The 19,675-nt window shown below is 32.2% G+C and overlaps 1 protein-coding gene across 6 annotated transcripts in view; it reads right to left on the bottom strand.

The window, feature by feature from the left end:
- The window catches only part of LOC141448073 (syntaxin-1A-like), a 61,199-nt gene that overhangs the window by 31,381 nt on the left and 10,143 nt on the right, over positions 1–19,675 (bottom strand). Inside the window, exon 1 of one of the 6 annotated variants that reach the window (XM_074116141.1) lies at positions 7,635–7,861. The exons of 2 other annotated variants lie outside the window; for them this stretch is intronic. Coding sequence is in view for 2 of the 4 variants with exons in the window: in XM_074116138.1 (XP_073972239.1) it covers positions 3,777–3,794 (18 nt within the window). In the remaining 2 variants the exon portion in view is untranslated. Of the gene's footprint in view, positions 1–350; positions 593–2,321; positions 2,443–3,776; positions 3,810–7,634; positions 7,862–19,675 lie in introns of those variants that run through there. 3 more of the 6 variants (XM_074116138.1, XM_074116143.1, XM_074116140.1) reach the window with 3 other exon arrangements.

Raw genomic sequence — 19,675 nt, 5'->3', positions numbered from 1 at the left:
TTCCATTAACTTTATTACTCATTTTTTACAAGTATGGCTGACTGTCAACATTCTAAGAATCTAGTGTTCTTACCATGTAACTTCAATCTCTCAGTCAGCAAGTTTAATGTGTGTGGCAGAAACATTATAAATGGCAGTAAAATTCTCTAAAACCAAACTGAAGAATCAATCTCAGGACGAAAATCCGAAACTATTCAAGAATGGGAAACGACGAACTAATGTTCCAACCACATTCCTATAACCAATCGCATTAAAAAGATTCATGTTTTTTTAAAATAAACACAAGTACAACAAAATGAAAATTTAGAAAAAAGTCTTAAAGAATTTTTTAATCAGAATTCTTCACCAACCGCAAGTAACATAGCCTCGCTCTCTCAACGCTAAAGCGGAACGTTCTCTCGGTCAGTTAAGTTGGCAGCTTCAGATGACTTGTTGAAAGAAAGAGGCCAATTCACCGTAAATTTACACAGATTTTTCCGGAGTTAAAAAAAATAGAATCCAATTACTGTACGCTCAAAGTGTGACTACTGATGTTTAACTGATGATGTAGATGGTCTAATTGATGTAGAAGCGATCAAGATCCCGCCGAACTATTGCAGCAAATCACACAAAATGGAATAGATAGACAAATGCTTGACAAGAGGCAAAACTTTATTAAAATTTATCTGCAAAATGACTTATTATATATAAAAAAAAACATGTTTGAAAAAATTAAATAAACAAACCGATAACGATAACAAAACCATTAAGGTGATAAGATTTTTGGAATGTTGTATATTATGATTGTTAAATCTCTCTGAACGTTTATATTTAGTGTTTATTATCATCGGCTTCTTCTTGGTAACAAAAAAAAAAAGAAGAAGAAATCACCTTCAAAGAAAAGCCTATTTTTAACGTTTTTTAAAGATAAGAAATGTTTTGCAATCATGTCAAATTTTCGAATTGAATTAGTATCCTTTTGTGTATTAACAAAATATCTCAAAAACGATGATCGCAGAAAGATGAAACTTTCAATTCGGGAACTTTCAAGCTTCGGACCCAGTTGAAGACCCACCTATAAAATTTTAAGTATAAAAACAAATAGATTTCCTTGAAAATGATTTCTTATAAACTTAATATACTTGTTATTACTCATGTTAATCTTCAATTCTTACATGAAACCTTTTCCCACAACAACTCGATTAATGGCTCTGTTTTGAGATAGGGCTTCACTCAAATGACTCATTTCCATACAATAAATTAAAAAAGTATATAAATATGTTATTTTAAAGTTTAAGGAAAATTCACATCCCAAAGTACCCAATGGATCTTTCTCTTTTTCTTAATCATTTTTAAGAAATGCAACCTACAATTATCTTTCAATTTATTTAAACATTGTGTACGCGTAGATCAATAACTCTTATTTCAGTAATATTATTTTAGGGCATTTAGTAACATACATATTACGTAACATGCAGTTTTTGTTAATCTAAATGATGTTAGTAATAATTAAATATATTCACGGAATGCGGATAAGCAAACAATACAGCATGCATATTCTTGTCCATCGTATTGCCCATATCAGGTGCAGGAGAAAGAAATTCGTGTGCGTTCACACAAGATTTACTATTTACTAGTTAATACACATTAATATTGATTCCAAATATACTACAAAGGCAGGTAAACTAAACAAAAAAAAACACTTTTCCACTTATTTTTCGCCTTGAACTAGTTTTTCCTTCAATGACATCTTAGCCTCAAAGCAGGTTAATACGCTTGATTCCCTTTTTTTTTCTTACTTTAGTTTTTATCTGTCGCTATTATTTATCTACAGTTATTACTTCAATTATGTATTATTTATTAATTTTACTAATTCAAGGTTTTCAATCAATCAATTAAGTAAGTAATTATTAATGACAATATAAGTCCGGCATTAAGGCGAACCCATTACCTTCGCTCCAATTATATAAGAAATTAAATACAAATTCTTGTTAAATAAAAAATACCGATACGAAATATGTCCAGAATTTGTTTTTCCATTTTTGGTCAGAAGGAAATAGGAAACAGAAAAAGAAAATATAAGGGTAAGTGATACCTGAGTCCATAGATTGTGTTATTGGTATACCCTTTTTGTTGCCTCTTACGAGAAGTATAAATTAAGGTGAATGTATTCTTAATCCCAACTACCCGGATCAAGCATTCGCTTCGAAAGACATTACAAAAAAGATTATCTGAATCTAAACAAGTCTTATGTTCGCAGATAATTATGGTACAACATCCTAATTATAACCCACGAAACGTAAGATGTAATAGGAGAAAAATGTGTATAAAGCATAGTATACCTTGACTAAAAAAGTGGATGAGACATAGTGGTAGACGATGTATAACAAATCCAAATTATTCAAAGATTTAAACTTTTAAAATATTTAGTTTCTATCAATAATAGGGATGTCACAAGTAATAGTTATGTCCAACACAGAAATATTAAATTTTATCTGTCGAAGCACGCATGCCTGTTGTATCCCTTACCGGTTTTGGACTTTCTTCTTCATTAAAAGAAGATAAATAAGTTTGTAGTAGAGATTTCGACTTTACTCAAGTTCCTTTCTCGCACCATACATCTTGAATGATTGACGGAGGTTAGGCACCGCATTACATTTGCTGCCCGAATGAGGGAGGTTACACAAAGCATTACACTTGTTGACTGAGTGAGAGAGGTTACATGGTGTGCATCTCTGTTATCCAAAATGTTAATAAATCGTAAAATATTTTGTACAAGTAATGAAATAAAATTATGTAATTGTTTAAGTGGTTCTTACGCTTAGAGCCTATAATTATGTTATGTAATTGTTAAGTTGGAAATTAATCTACTTCTCATTATGGATGAATGTCAGAAACTGAACAGTAATACTATAAACACGCATGCTATGATGAATAAAATCAAAGATATTACCCTAACTACATTTTCAACGGAAATACAAGCAGTAAGGAACAACCATTAAACCAAATATTATAAGGAATAACAAAACAAAAATTTAACAGGTTTGATGTTCAAAGCATAGTTTTTTACTTAGCTGATACTCCTCTTACCTTCATTTATGTTTAAATTGTAAATAATATGAATAAAGAGCCAGCATATCGCTTTACCCTAAGAAACTCTTTATCTACTCACTAAAATAAAAGGATGTCCAGGATATGGCTGAAGGATGAAGAGAAAGTTGTTTAAGGAAACCATCAATTAAAAAAAAAATAGCTGAGAAAAAATCGCAACCGAAAAATCACACTGTTCCCGTATTTTGACCAAAACCTTAGGAATAAACATATTCTGTCACACCCACACCTCACACATAAAAACAGAACAAAAACTAAGAACATTTTTTTCATTTCCAGAGAACATCAAAACGAATAAAACTAAAATGTGAACCAATTTTAGTGAAAACTAAATTTTGGAAGTTCAACATGACAGCAATACTTAATTTTAGTGAAAACAAATAAGATTCTACCCCACTGGAGGAGAATTCACTTACTTTGAAGTTCGGGCGTTCTACCGTACATTCCCATCCCGACTTTTTACAATCTATAAACGAATATAAGTAGAACCTTGAGAAATAATTGTAGTGTGCAACAGCTTTTTGGTATTCGCGGACCTAGAATACCACACTATACCTACACTCTACTGAAGAATGTATTCCATAAAAAAAAAAAAAAAGCCTCTGTGGAGGGCAACAATATATCGTTAATATCAACAGGAATGTATAACGTTTTATCTGATAAAACATTAAACGATAATCGCTTACCATTACACGGAATGCCATTGGCGAACATTTTACTTCAGAAAATAAATACGAGTACATTAAATACTTGAATTCAACTTATTAATCTGTAAGTCACACTTCACATACACTTCACAATTAAGCAAGAACTAACTACTATTTTACAATTGTAAAAACAAAAAAAAATTTAGAAACAAATAAATTTTGAAGGCCAGATATTAACTCCCTCCAATATAACCCAATAACCTAACAATAAAAATAATAATTATAATAATAGTAATTAACCAAGTTATCGGAGAAAAGTACATAGTTTAGGGCCTTGATTCTAATTGGCTACAAAAAAATTAAGTATCGATGCATATTAATTAGAGTACTATGTCGTATGAAACACTACGTATAAAAACAAAAAGTTGTAAAGAATTTTGTTATAAAATGAATTTAAATAATTCTATATTCTACGTGAGATCTGATTCGTTCTGATAACTGATGGATTTGTAAAACTGTTATCAACCTTGAGTATACATAGATATCCAGCTGGTAAGAAAGAGTCAGAGCGCTCTGAAGAACCAGTAACTTCAAACGACAACTAAAGACGTGTCTATTCTTGGCCTAGTTTACATTATATGGGACACAGCAATCTTGTTACCAATAACCATCGTAGATTTTATAATACCTAAACTTGCTTCACATATTCCGTAATAAATAACATAACAAGCGATAATGTATCCATCAGAAACGTTAAAGATACGATTAGTTACAATCTACGCACGACAGCGTTTTATTTTGTGAGATTAATCAGAGATAAAAAAAATAATGTTCGAAGTTGATCTGTTATTTTTTTACAAAAAGCAATTAACGTAATTAAATATTCTTGAAATTTAGAATTTATAACAGATGGATAATTCAAATGATCTTTTGGAAGGAAACATAAACTACATTTCCCAAAATCCGACTAAAATCAATCTTGACAAAAAAAAAAGGGCTACAAACTGAAGTGATTTGAAGTCCAAGGACCAAGGCATTGGCGACTCTACTAAAGGACTTTAGGCAATTACAAACAACATTAGAAAAAAAACATAAAACACAATTCCTTAAATTGATAATCTCAAATATAAGTTTGAATCCGCTACGAGCATGAAAACGAAGATGGTATGAAGACTTGTCTCACCCAACCGCTATTGAGGTACAACACCTCATTCTTACATCTCTTCACCATGTTGGGCAAAAGAAGTAATCCTTTATAGAATATGGGATGCAGGGAAGGCTCCGAGAGAGCGAGGTATTCCTGACTACAGTTTCTCTCTCTTCCCAGGACTTCTGTAACCCAATCACCATATGTATGGGATAATCCCCATAGTGAGATTTGTGAAATTTAAATTGTAAAAAAATGTATAACCAAATTTTTAGTCCTATTAATAAAAGATTATTGTTTCAAAAAATCTGTAGTAACGTTTTATTTGTAATTGTGATAAGATTGTGTCAAGAGAGATAAAATTAAACGGAGATAAACATTATTGATATAATTAATATCAATAGCTCTTATAATGATGATTCAGTCATATAATAATGAGTGAGTCAGAAGGTAAGGTCAGAAAGGCGGAAGCAGGAGGACATTTAGTGCAGTGTGTAACACAACAAGCTTCCTCTGTGAAATTAAACATTTCAAAGAAATAAATTACATATCACCAAAGCATGAAGGTTTTTTTTTTAAAAAAGGAATTAGCAGCAAGTAATTTATGTTCTTTATGCAATGTGGGCACACCGGAAATGTTAATTACAAAGAATTTATAAGTGACAAATTTAACTCCAATTAACATTCAACTTTAAAATTAATTGCGTAGGTTACAATTAAAAACAATTTATCTAGTCAGTTGCAAGGAAAATGAAAAAAACAAAAAAAACATTCAGAACAGAATAAAAGCCACCTCTTGTTAGTTGCACTAAGTTGACAGCAATTTCAATAAGTACGATGTGAATCACACTAATGGTGTAATATTGTCAAAATTTCTAACTATCCAACAACAGAATGTTATTTAAGATTGGATGATGAATGAAATCACTGATATAAGGCATACTTTAATCGTTTTCTATTATTATTTTAATGGAAGAGTTCTTGGGGGAAGTATTGGAGCAGCGGTTCTCAACCTGTGGGTCGCGACCCCGGCGGGGGTCGAGCGACCAAAACACAGGGGTCGCCTAAAGCCATCGGAAAATACATATTTCCGATTGCTTTAGCCGCTGAGAAGCCGCGCTACCGTCTGCAGCTGCGCTATTCAGCTGGAACGCACGCCGTTATGGCCGGCCGTTAATGTTATTTATTGGAATTAGTAATAAATATTTCTCAATATATAATTAAATATTGTTTTTGTGATTAATCTCTATGTTTAAATTATGTTTGATTTGTAGCAATGAGAATACATAATGCATATCAGGTATTTACATTCCGAATCATAAGTGTAGCAAACAAAATTAGAGTTATGAAGTCGCCACCAAAAGTATTTTTTGGTTTGGAGTCACCGCAACTTGAAGAACTGTATTGCGGGGTCACGGCATTAGAAAGGTTGAGAACCACTGTATCGGAGTTAAGGCTTCCCCTGTAAGGAGTCGTTCAGCTCAGTTTACAGTTTTTACAAATTTAGCCGTGTGATAGTCCTCACCAAATTTTAACTTTTACATAAATCTAGGTTGGACTGGGCAGGGCACGTTGTGAGAATGGTCAATGAGAGAAGTGTGCAGAAGCTGTTCTTGGGCCAACCCGAAGGCAGACGTAAGGTGGGCAGGCCGAGAAGAAGGTGGCAGGATGAGATAGAGGAGGATATGCGGCTACAGGGAGTAAGGAGATGGCGCCAAAAGGCGCGAGAGAGAGAGGAATGGAGGAAAATTACTGTAGAGGCCAGGGCTCTTCACGGGCTGTAGTGATAAAAAAAAAAAAAAAAAAAATACATAAATCTAGGTAGCAATGCCTTTAAAAGAATTTCATTAAACAGTATTCATTCAATCAGTCAGCTGTAGCCTGCAAGAATTGTAATGATAATGCGATTTATTTTGAAAAGAAACAAAAGATTAATAGATTAAATCAGGTCAACCAGAAATGTATCCAGATTCACACAACAGAAATATTTGAGTTGGTCCCCTGATCGTTATCGTTTTTCATTCAAATTCAAGATATTAAAGCGCATACAATACTTCATACTGGTTTTTATCCCACGACGTGGTACAAAACCTTAGAAATCATAGAACAGAAAACTCACGAGTTATTTTAGTACCTGAAGCAACAACCACAAGAGCAACATCTTTGGGCTGAAATGAAAGCACTAATATATTAAAAATATTATCATTGATTTTGACCAACAAACATTTTGTATTCCAGGAAATATTTTTATCACCACCCGGACCAGCCGGCGATAAGAAAGTAATAGCAAACATTCAAGGACTTCAGTTCAAGGACAATCTCTTAGGCCGCACAATCTAAAAACAACAACTAGGGAACAAGCATAATTGGTAAATGTCTCGTTTAGAATTATAGCAAAACCTACAGCTGTATTAAACATCTTTTAAATAGTGTAAATAAATTAATTTTTTTTTAATAAAAAATTGTAATTTGTTTACTGCATTTTGGCAGGATGAAATTTTGAGCAGAAGAAAACAAAATCTCTAAAAACTCAGCTTTATTCAGTAAAATGGCACTATCGCTGAAGCGATATTCTTCAAATTTCGAATTTTAATTACATTTTCCCAAAATAAAATTATTTCAATATTCGCTGACGATATTGCTATTCTCTGATCACACTCTGATCCTCTATTCAAGCCAGTCAGAAAATTCATATCATTTAAACGTGGTTTAGAAGATAGAAAGCAAAAAAAAAAAACTGTGCATATTACATTTACATTACGGAAATCGGTGTTACTGTTCCTCCAGCTGATTTAAGGACACTTTCTTGGGAATAGTTTTTGGAATAAAAGTTATAGATCCACAGAATGCAATGAGCATGCGAAAATCTTTGAAGCGGACAGAATGCTTTCACCATTGTTCACCGATGACAAGGGCTTCTGTATTAGCAAAGTATCATTTTCGCATATTCCTTTCAAATCCAGATTTAAAAAACATCCAGTCCTATTGGAAAAAAAAAAATAGAAATTATTAAGTTAAAATTGTAAATGTAAATTGTAATTAAAGTAATACGAGAAAAAGTTCACATTTTTCAAATTAAAATTACCAAAAAAAAGGGTAATAATAACAATAACACCAATGGGAAATTCCATCCCTAAACCATATAGCAAATCTTTATAATTATCACTCAACAAGAAGAATTAAATACAAAAAATTTCCTTAGAAATTATCTTAATAAGCTGTCCACATAAATCTAAATAGGGGACGAAGTGAGTTTTTTTCTCTTATCTACAAATTTTAAGTGTTACAAATTAATAATTTCATGAATACTAAAAACTCAAGGCAATATTAATCACAACAATCATTATTGAAAAAAAATAAAAATAAATGAACTTAAAACAGTTAATTGGTTAATGATAAGATAATATACAAACTATGGATTTTACAGCCCATAAAAATAGCAAAATTACACAAACTGTCTTCAATACGCTGAGAGAAAGAGGTAAAAAAAATACCAAAGCAATAAAATAAATGAGCTGATAAAAAAAAAAAAAAAACTTCTCGTGTAATACAATAATAATATAAGTTTGCCATACCAGTGAAAATAATGCCGCCAATATTTTTTGTCTACGATTTACAAAGCAAAGAATTAAAAAAACCTCCTCACTAACACAAAAGAACAAGTGGGTATGTAAATTTGGCAGCAAAAATATTTTTAAAACCAAGGACGAATTCTCTAACTTCTTTCAACAGCTAGTTTTAGTTTTAGCCAAGCAAAAAACTATTATTATCTATGATTTTCAACAATAATTTATTAAATTTGCATAATTTTGTTACTTAGAAGAAAGGTTTTTTAGCTAGGTGGTTTAGTCTACTGGATTCCCATACGGAGATCTAAGCGTTCGAATCCAGGTGCTAGCCCTTGATGTGTGTACAATTTGAATAGTTAAGAGAGACACTGGCCGGAGAACAGCGGGACACTGAAATGCACCGAACGTCAATAATCTCAGATGTTAAATTAAATTTAAAAAACAAAAAATGTTAGAAAAATAATTTAAGAAAATAGAAAAACAGTATAACTGAATGTTATTGTTTAACAATATCCTTCTTATAATTATTTAAATGGAATTCATGAATAATCTCCCGTTATTTGTAAATATTATTTACAGTAAAAATAAATAAATAAATAAATAAAATAAATACAACGTAAACCTTTAATCTATTCAACTGAAACAATAAAATAAGCAACATACAAATAACTAAATATAAAATACAGGTGTATGACTCACAGATTTGAATCTACCTAAGAAAAAGAAACAAGAAAAATCTAAATAACATTGTACATATTTAGAATTCACACGGCTTCAAAAAGTGGCATCTTCTCTGCTTGCTAGCGCATTCTACAGAAATTCTGAACAAGCTGTCGCATTACTTTTAATGAGGAAGGGCTCTTATTTCATTGTTTTCCCCCCCATTTTAAATAATAAAAAATCCAAAATGAAAGCACTCGAGATTATGATGAATAACGCACTCGCTATCACACTAGAGTGATCTTCTCATAACAATTGAGTGGTAAATGAACAATACTTAATCCAAAATATTTACTCTAAGCACCTAACTTCTATCCATAAAAAAAAAAAAAACTAAACGGCAATGAACCGCACATTAACGAGAATGAGAATACATAGAGAAATATTACTCTTATTTAAGGAGAAATCTCCAAACATACAGAAATCAATTAAGAGCGTACATCAAGGCTTAAACTTTGTAAGTAAATTTCACGCAAGACTTGCTCATGCAATAGAATTATGGAAAATGAAGTGCTTACATTGACTCTAAAACTTTAGACCAAGTTTTGGTAAAGAGCAGAATAAGGCACATATCCTATGTCTAACTCGTTTCCATCCTTACTCTTCCAAGCAGAAGTGGAGTACGAACATTACTGCGACAGTTGCTCACTTGGCTGACAATTATGAAAGGGATTTCGTGCAAATTGAACTGCTCTAGAGCAAGCTGAAAATAAATTGAAAAGAATAATCCTCAAATGAACTATTTGGTGGGAAGGAAATAACACCTAGCACTGCGGAATATACAGGAATGAACAAGCAGATCGCCGGATTCCTGAAAGTCACAGCCAGACTTGTCCAATGCCCTTTGAAAATGTAAAAACTATTGCAGACACCCAGATCAAGAGAAAAATTGGAAAGTTGGCTAAATGTGCCGGTAAAAATCTAGGTCTCCCGCAAGGCGGAATTCTCTCCCCAATTCTTTATTCCCTTTATAGTGCGGATTTAGAAACCCTTTTTTCTAATGAAATTAAAATACTGCAATATGCAGATGATGTTTGTATCTATGTTATAAAACCCTCCTTTCAAGAATGTAAAGATTTGTTGGAAACTGCCTTAGTGAAACTTGAATCATGGATATTCGAAAATGGTATAGAAATCTCAGAACAAAAGTCGGTCATTTGCCCCTTTACAAAGAAAAGAAGGTTGCCTGTTTCGGATTCAATGACATTGGCAGGACGTGCTTACCCATGCAAAAATTCCGCTAAATTTCTTGGCGTCATCCTTGATAAGACATTAAGTTGGAAAGAACATATTAAATTGGTTGAAAAGAAAACAGAAAAATATTTTAACATTTTAAGAGCAGTCTCTCACCATAAATGGGGGGCTGACCCTGAGATCTCGTTACTCTACTATAGAGCCACTATAAGATCGGTAATGGATTTTGGATCTACATTCTATGGCATGGCGAAGAAAACAATTTTTAGGCCATTACAAATAATCCAAAATAAATGTTTAAGAGTATGCTTAGGTTTTCTGCGCAGCACTCCAATAGATATTATGTATGCAGAAGCGTGTGAACTTCCTTTAGAATACAGATTCCAGTTATTATCTCATAGATATTTGTTAAAAACTTCAGTTTTTGATTATAAAATTTATAATAAAATTTGTCAGTTGAATTCTAAAGTCCTAACCAATAATTATTGGAGAAATAAGATTTCACCTGTCTTCTGTGATAGTTTTATAGAAATTTCCCAACTAAAACATTTAGTTAAATTAAATGAAAGAGAGCCGCCCTCCATAATGAGCTATAAACTGGCAGTGTTAGATATTGATTTAAAGTTAATAGGGGACTTCGCCAAATATCCATCTAACATTATAGAAATAGTATTTCAAGAAACTCTTGAAAATTTATGGCCCGGTGTTTATGCCATTTTCACAGATGGGTCTAAACTGAATGGGAAAGTGGGATGTGCCTTTTATGATCCACAGAAAAATTTGTTTCAAATGGCCAACCTGCATGGATATGCATCGGTCTATACTGCTGAATTGACTGCGATTCTTTTAGCCCTTAAACATATTATAAGCTTGAAGGAGAAACACTGCTTTGCTATAATCAGTGATAGCCAAAGTGCCCTTATAAAAATAACTAACGTGAGAAACTATTTTGAAAATAATTTTATAATTAATGACATTTTAGACGCGGTGAGTTTGTTACAGGAAAATGGGATTATAGTAAATTTTGGTTGGGTAAAGGGACACTGTGGTTTGAAGAACAATGAAATTGTGGACTCAATTGCAAAAGATGCAACAGTTAACGGTGAGAGAATAGACTACATTTCCTTGCCAATAGAAGATTTAAAAAGAATTTTAGGGAAGTTGGTAGTACAAAAATGGCAAGAGAAGTATAGTAGCGGTATTAAAGGCAATTTTTATAAATCTATGCGCCCATTTCTTAAGAAAACAGTGTGGTTTAAGGGTTTAAGTGTGGATAAAAAGGTGGTCACGATGGTAAGTCGTCTAAGAGCCAATCATGCAGTCTGTAAGGCCTACATGAATAGATTGGGGCTGTGTCCTTCCCCTCTATGTGAACAATGTCAACAGAATGAAGATTTTAGGCACATTACCATGACATGTAATAAGTATTCACGTGATAGAAATATCTTTTTCAATAAAATATTAAAATATTTAGAGTGTCCTTTCAATTATGAAAGTATTATATTTTCAGATAATTTAGTAGTTCTACAAGAACTAATAACTTTTTTAGCTGTTTATAAATATAAGAATGATTAATTTATTGTCGATGTCCGTTTATATCTAGTCACAGTTTCCTTGTAGGTTTAAGTCTAATGGGTTGGAGGAATATCGAGTACTCCACCCTTATAAAGTATTCTTATGTGTGCGTATGTATGTGTGTGTGAGTGTTATAAAGCATATACGGTTTTGTATGAGTGTATTATATAATTTGCATGTACATATATTATTTATTACCGGTATGACTGTATTTATTTGAATGAAAGTATTTATTGCAGTGGCTGTATAGTAATAGTGTAGATTTAGAATTAGAATCCTTAGTCGTCTGCATAATTGGTACGATTGAGTGCGAGGGGGGACCAATACCGGCCAGGGGTGGCAACTTTTGGTCGTGTAGGAATAATAAGTGGCTATGGCTTAACAGCTAATGCCAAAAAAAAAAAAAAAAAAAAAAAAAAAAAAAAAAAAAAAAAATTAGAAGAATCAATATTCATACAAATGTTTTTTATCAATAAATAATGAGATGTCAGGTTAAGTACCTAACTTTCTGTCGCTATTAAAATGGTGGAAGAAGATAAAGATATTTTCTTGGCAAGATTGCACTGAGGCTGTTAAAATGCAGAAGGACCAAGAAGGATAACAGCTGGGATTATAAAATAAATAAATAAGGGATAACAAATTTTTATTCTGTCCTCGAGACGTCCCAGTAACAATATCTCGATTAGTCTAGTCATTACTGTTCATAGTTCACTCAACAAATCCATATACTCTTAAATGAAACTTAATGAAGAAGCGAAAATATGGTAATAATAGAAAATACCTTGGTTTAAACCAAGGTAATGACAAAACGAAGTATCTAGGTTACAGACCTCATTCTCATTTTAGCACAATTTCACACCTGTGGTAGATTACTCATACAAGAGCCGTTTAATTGAAGCCTTCTAAAATAAAAGAAATAGTCTTTTTCCCCTCTTTTCTTTTCTGTTGTCTAGTAAATGCAAAAAGCTAGTTTTCACATGGAGTTTTCCTTTTTCGTCATCATGTAGGAAGGAAATTGTTTTGTAAAGTGGATATAATACAGGACATTATGTATTTACGTTTTGACCTTCTCAGTAGAGTGTACGTATGTTACATGTTTGTATGACTCACTGTGTGTGTTTTTTTTTATACATGTCACCGGCCATCTACCGGGGGTTTCGTAATTTCGATAACAATATCACAGTGTCTTGAGTAATTAAGGTTTTAATAATTTTAAATTAAAAAGTTAATTAGAGTTTTTTTTTTATGGTTTTAAGTCGTTATTATTTCTAAAAAAAATTTTATCCGACATTTTATGATATTTTTAAGTGCATCTCCTTAAAAATAGAATTTTAATAGTCATAATGTTTGTTCCCCAGCAAGTGTCAAGAGATACTAGACAACTTTCAACATATAAAGTTATTGGCGTCTTGAACATCAATGAAAGTACTGACGGCCTTCGGACAGTATTCTTTCGTTACATACCTCTTTTTTTCAATTACCGGAAAATGAATTTTAAGTGGCTCCTATCCAGTAATAGGCTAGCCTAGGAACGTGCATCTGGTCTAGAATCAGGGATTCCAGATTCCAGCTTGAATTCGCATCGAGAACGTGAGCAGTTCGGTTATAATTTTTTTTTTTTTTTTTTTAAGAGCTTGTTAAAAATTGTGAAGAGAAAAACTAATCACGGATTAGTGAAATTATCACAGAAATTTACTCACTTATCTCAGACAACATTTTTGATAGTTTACTTATTAAATTAAAGGCAAAGAAGTTTACAAATAACAATAACAATAATTTTAAAAAGCGAAGAAAAAGTGAAGAAGAATAAAAATTAGAAGGACGAGAATAACTCAGTAGTAGTGCTGTGAATTCCCAGAGATACCGGTTTGAGTTCAGCAGCTTGATCTAGAGATTTTTTTTCTTTTTAGGAGCCACATTCTTATCTAAAACTGAATAAGTGAATTAATCCAATGCCATGCAATGATCATCCCAATGGAAACGGAGACTGTAGACAAAAAATAGACATAATAATATAATAGACTAATAATTGGCAACCGCTCTCTGAACAAGTCGTAGTTAACACAGATTTGTGCGACAGTCACTTTCTGAATCTAATATAATACTCTTATTATTAAATAAAAATAAAAAAAATGCTTGCAAATCAATAAATTAATATTTTAAATAGAAGTTTAAAAAAATTTGTTTTTCTAAACTAAACCATGACCACTATTTTAAAACAATAATAGATTTATTGTTCTTAATGAACCGTACTAGGGACCAAGCGTGGAACAATAAAAGGAACAACAGACTCGGCACTGAAATTGAAATCTCTGTACGAGGGGTCATAGTTTACTGATTAATATGACCTTTAAACAAAACATTGCTCACTAATAAAATAAACTGCAATAATTGTATGGATTTACTAGACACCATCATACTAATACAGTGGAACCTCGCATAAAGAGCACCTCTCTTAACGAGTAATTCGCATAACGAGTAAAACAAATTGATTCTTATAGCGAGCGAAGTTTCGCTTAACGATAGTTTTCTAATGACATTTCGCTGACTCATCGAAAACTGCGCATTCTTCGATTAGTCATTCCTGTTTACGCATATGCGTTTCATATTCTCCACGTATCTAATGCATTGATACAGTCGAAACCGAACTTCACCGAATGAGTGGTGTATAGGGGAAGTCCATACAGTGACATTTGTGTTTAAATATTACTGTGTATATTTTGTTATCCATCTAACAAAATGGCTTCGAAAAGAATTAAAATAACGTTAGAATTGAAACGTAAAATTATTGAGAAACGAGAAAATGGTGTAAGTGTGGCTGATCTAGCAATTATCCCCTTTTATTTTAATTTATATGAAAAAAATTGTTTCGCTTAACGAGTATTTCGCGTAACGAGTAAGGTTCTGGAACGATTTATGCTCGTTAAGCGAGGTTCGACTGTATATTGAAACTAACTTACGATTGGACCAAGACCACAAAAATTATGAACCACCTTCTTGTTTAATTGCTACAGATCTCGAAAATTTGTTTCAGACTTATTGTTTAGTGTTTATACTAAATATCTATGGTCAATCAATGGAACATCATGTTGACCTCTTGTGTTTTTAATTCTTATACTGTATTAAAGAATTACATGACCTACGACCTCCATAGGTAAAAAGTTATTCCTCGATGCAACCGCTTGGTCAGTGCCCAGTTTTGAATACTCAGAAATGGTTCCAAACACGTTAGCTCAAACTTACGTGGTCAGGCATTCTGAACTAGAATACTAAAATAAAAACCACTCACTGGAATCTCTTCGTGACATCACTATTATCTTGGAAATGAGGGAAACGCTTAAGACACGAAGAGAGCTTATTTCTCTTTTCTAGGCCAGAACATTCTCATGCAGGCAAGTACAGCGTTATAAAACAAACAACATCCAAGACGTCACCGAAGAATCTAACTCATTTCCAATCAACACACTCCAGCCTGACTGAAGTAGCGCTTCTAAACACCCAACTATCAAAACTACCAACTTGACTATTTCAAAGTCTAAATCCAACATAACTGCAATTCATTTAGGGAATACAAAATAAATGTTAAATTTAAAAAAATAGATTTTTTAATTTTGCCTTTAAGTAAATACCCAATAGACACCTACTGACCTAAAATTATCACCATTAGTCACTTTGAATAAATGCTTTCTACTGAGTCCATTGTATTCAATTTGGCTGACAACAGGTATGAAAAGACACTGAAAGTGAAACACATTCTGTCTACAATTATTTAACTTTCACTTGTAAACGCTCTTTACTTTAAAATGATGATGATGATGCTGATGATCTCTTTAAAGAGTTCATGACACATATATACTGATAGAAGTACAAGAAAAACTGACCTACTAAAACACTCAGATCTTTGGTATAACGTTTCTTATACACACATATACCATTGAATATGAATTTTACTGATTACTTTTCTACTTTGTGGCAGTGACAAAAATAATTTTCAATCCTACTTAAACTAATAATTCTTGTTTTACAATCAAAGTATTCCTAATGGTAGTGAAAAAAACTCTTAAAACTGATTTCATTTTATATTTGTTTCTTAAATTTGAGACGCTGGCAAATTTAGGTAATAAACATTAAATGAAACCTCCCTTAAATTAAGAAATAATCAAAAATACTAAGAGTTTTTATAAGTCCAATTTTCTTTTATAGCAAAGAACTAAAGAAAAATTAATATGACCTTTACAAAACCTAATACGTCATCGGAAAATTATCATCATTATTAAAATTTTAATATGTAATTACTAGTAATAAAGATGAAGATAATGAATACATACAAAGAAGAATGATTTACATTAGTCATCCGAATAAACTAAATTACCTCAGTAATGTTATACATACTGAATCATGGCCGTTGATTAAATTATTTAATTTAAATTGTTAAATTACTAAAATAGATTAGAAAGTAGCAATTTTAATTAAAATTTCAGTGAATTTTTAAAGCAAAGAGATACAGTATGATGACTTATCCCATAACCTCAGCCCAACATCTATTTATCTTTGCTGAAAGGTAGGTAAAGGTCTTCTTAAAGGTTAAGTATTTGGCATGAATGTTAGAATTCAAATACAAGTTATACCACTAAATGTGAGAAGTATTAAAAGTTTAAGAATAATTGTGGAAGACGTATACGATCTCCAAAAAACTGTAAAAGATTTTATTAATGAATTTCCTACTGGCTGTCATTGCCCAAAAGCTAACTGTCAATTCCATGGAGACATCTACATCAGATGTCAAATGTCTTGTTATTTTTCTTTATTCAATGTTTTGCTTACCATGAAACTCCCAGAAAGTAAAAACCAAACTAAAAGAAGACCTCAAAAAAGACGAATATTTTTTGTTTGAATCTCTAAATCGGAAATTGTACTTGATTACTCTTCTTCCTCTTAGCGTAGTAAGAGAAATTGGATAAATGCTAAAGAACTGAAACAGGAGAGTGGTAATTAATGTAGAAGAAGTCAAAATTATAACAGACATGATCACCAGTGAAAGTAATGTGACCCCATTTGTTGAGCCCATAATATTAGCAATAAAGATAAATTAGTCTAAAATTAGAATTTTCATTAGTGGGAAAGAAGTACTATGAATAACAATAGAACATCATTTCATAATCATGTAATTATGAATTGTGGAAGTCATAAACATATTCGCAAAATTAACTACTGGTTATTTGATCATTTACGCAAATATTTGACCGGGACTTGGAGAATGATGTAAGGAACTCACCAGGACCGGTATTATGGTTGCGTCATTTTTTACTAAATATGTAGATGTAAAGAGGAAATGACTATTACGAGAGATCTATGGCAGAACTGGATCTACTAAAACATCAAAGCTCTGTAAAATAAGAGGTTTATGCTACAGATCAGTTGTTAGGTCACAAGTTCCCAAAATAGGAGATGTAACGTTTCAGGGAGCAGTAATAAGCTCAAGTTTGCTACATTAAAGCAAAGAGAAGCTCAAAAACAAAATTGAAACCTTTCGAAACAAAAAAAAATCTCAATTAATGCCTGTACAAATCATTACAGTATTTATCGCTAAAGCAATAAACAATATCAAAAAGTATTTTGATTAAATGATTTGACTTCAATAGTTTCGATGCTTCTCACTTCTACAGGGATCTTGGCATTCCTGTGGATAATCCCATAATATCTACACGAAAAATATTTTAGACACTGATACTTCAATAACTAGTACAATATACATAGGGGCTACAGAGATAGTTGGATTTGGCGAACCCACATTCAAACTCTAGTTGATTATCACACGCATCCATTTACATTTACACATTGTAAACTTTCTAGTACAAATTCTACTTTTAAAAAACCTGACGTATAACGGAGACACAGAAAATATTTTAGGCAGCAGTGGCTTTTGCTCCCCCTGCAATTAATATACATCTAACACACACAAATTTAAAGTTACAACAAAAATTTTCAAGATGGATTTTCTTCTTGGTGACATGTAACAAACATAGTCAATCGAATGTATCCTGTATTACAAATTTGTCAAATATTCTACAATTTGGATTTGGGCACAATATTCGTTAAATCTTCCAGCAACTAAGGGTATAAAAAAAAAAAACCCTACAAATTGCTCATAGGCTACATTAAAAGGTTAAGCATATTTTTGCCTTAGTTACTATGTTTGCCAACAAACTATGGAGGTCCTATTCCTCGTATTTTGAGAACCACTTTTAGACAAATCGAAATGAAATCTATCGAAGTTAGGAAGAAACAGTGATCATTATTGCCAGACAAGGATCTTCCAGAGAAAATATAGTACTGACTTATATTTTTAATAATAATTTACCTTTTTTTTTGCAGCGTGTAAACCGGAAACTATTGACAACAAAAAAAAAAACAACTGTACATAACTGACCATGAAATTAAAGACAACAGTATCAATTCTCTTAGTGGAATCATTTTTGTTAAAACAACCTTGGAAGTTACTGTTCCATTAAATTTCGTTTTTTTGGTTATTTAACTTTTTGTGTGCGTAATTGAATTGATTTTCTCATAATATTCAATAAATAAAAATGAGAAATAAGGCAAATGTTTCCTTATTTGTCCATTGTTATTTAAAAGATATCTTCTTACTAGAGTGAAATAAGTCAATTTCTCTTTCAGTATGACCTATTTTGAGATGTTACTCCTTCTTTCGTAAAATAAGCAGGTCTACAAACTAGATAATGTTATTAATAATTAAATTTTGCTTAAAATTTAAACTTTCAAAAAATGTATTAGTTAATATCTCGAGAATTTCATTAAGAGAAGTCGAGAAGTTTTCAGATCAGATTTGTCTTAAAAGTTATAATCACTAAAAGATTTATTTTTAAACAGTTTCTCTCTTACACAATTACATAAGAATAAATTGCTTAAAATAGAAGCAATTATTTAAATTAGTCAAGCGTCCGTCATTACTGTGGTTTAAAGAGTGTTTCATAACTAACTTTGGTAGAAAGTGTTATTTATTCTAAAATAGCTTTGTCTTAACAAATATAAAATATACATAAATAAGCGGGCATAACAGGTGAGTGGGGCTCTTCCAACAGTGATTTGAAGTAAAAACCACTGTTGGAAGAGGTGAAAATAAGGCTTTACAAGACAGCGCTGAGGCACCTTCAGCTCAGAAACGTGGATTTTGGAACGAGCGAATGAGCAAAGGTAACGCAGGTGGGAAAGAAACATTTTAAGAAAAAAAAAAAATTATTTGGACCTACGAGAACAGAGCAAGACTTCAGGGTCAGGACGAACCAAGAAGTGGCTGAACTGCTTGGGGGAAATCTGATACTGAGTAAAAAAGCTGATAGACTGCGAGAGTTGTGGGGACATATACATCAGATGAAGAATATAAGGGGTCTAAAGATAGCATTATACGGGCGTCCTGGTGGGAAAAAGCCTCGAGGTAGACCAAGGCTGAGATGGCTGAAAGGTTGTGAAGGACGACTAGGGAGGCAATCGGCAAGCGCGGTTGGAGAACGGCGGCGAGAGATCGTGAACGATGAAAGACTGTAGTGACTGAGGCTCAGGCCCTTCACAGGCTGTGATGGTCTGAGAGTAAGTAAAATAATTAAATAATATCCCATCTCTGCAACATTTCTTCAGACTTGGCATTTTAATAAATATTCGAATGTTCACGCTAAATCTCAGGAAAAGTGCATAAATCTACTTCCTCCAAAAGA

The sequence above is a fragment of the Rhodnius prolixus genome, unplaced genomic scaffold (assembly GCF_049639745.1).
Source record: "Rhodnius prolixus isolate KJV_2025 unplaced genomic scaffold, Rpr scaffold_13, whole genome shotgun sequence".
Classification (NCBI taxonomy): domain Eukaryota; kingdom Metazoa; phylum Arthropoda; class Insecta; order Hemiptera; family Reduviidae; genus Rhodnius; species Rhodnius prolixus.
Note: the sequence above shows the minus strand (reverse complement) of the source record. Positions and strands in the feature narration are given on the sequence as shown.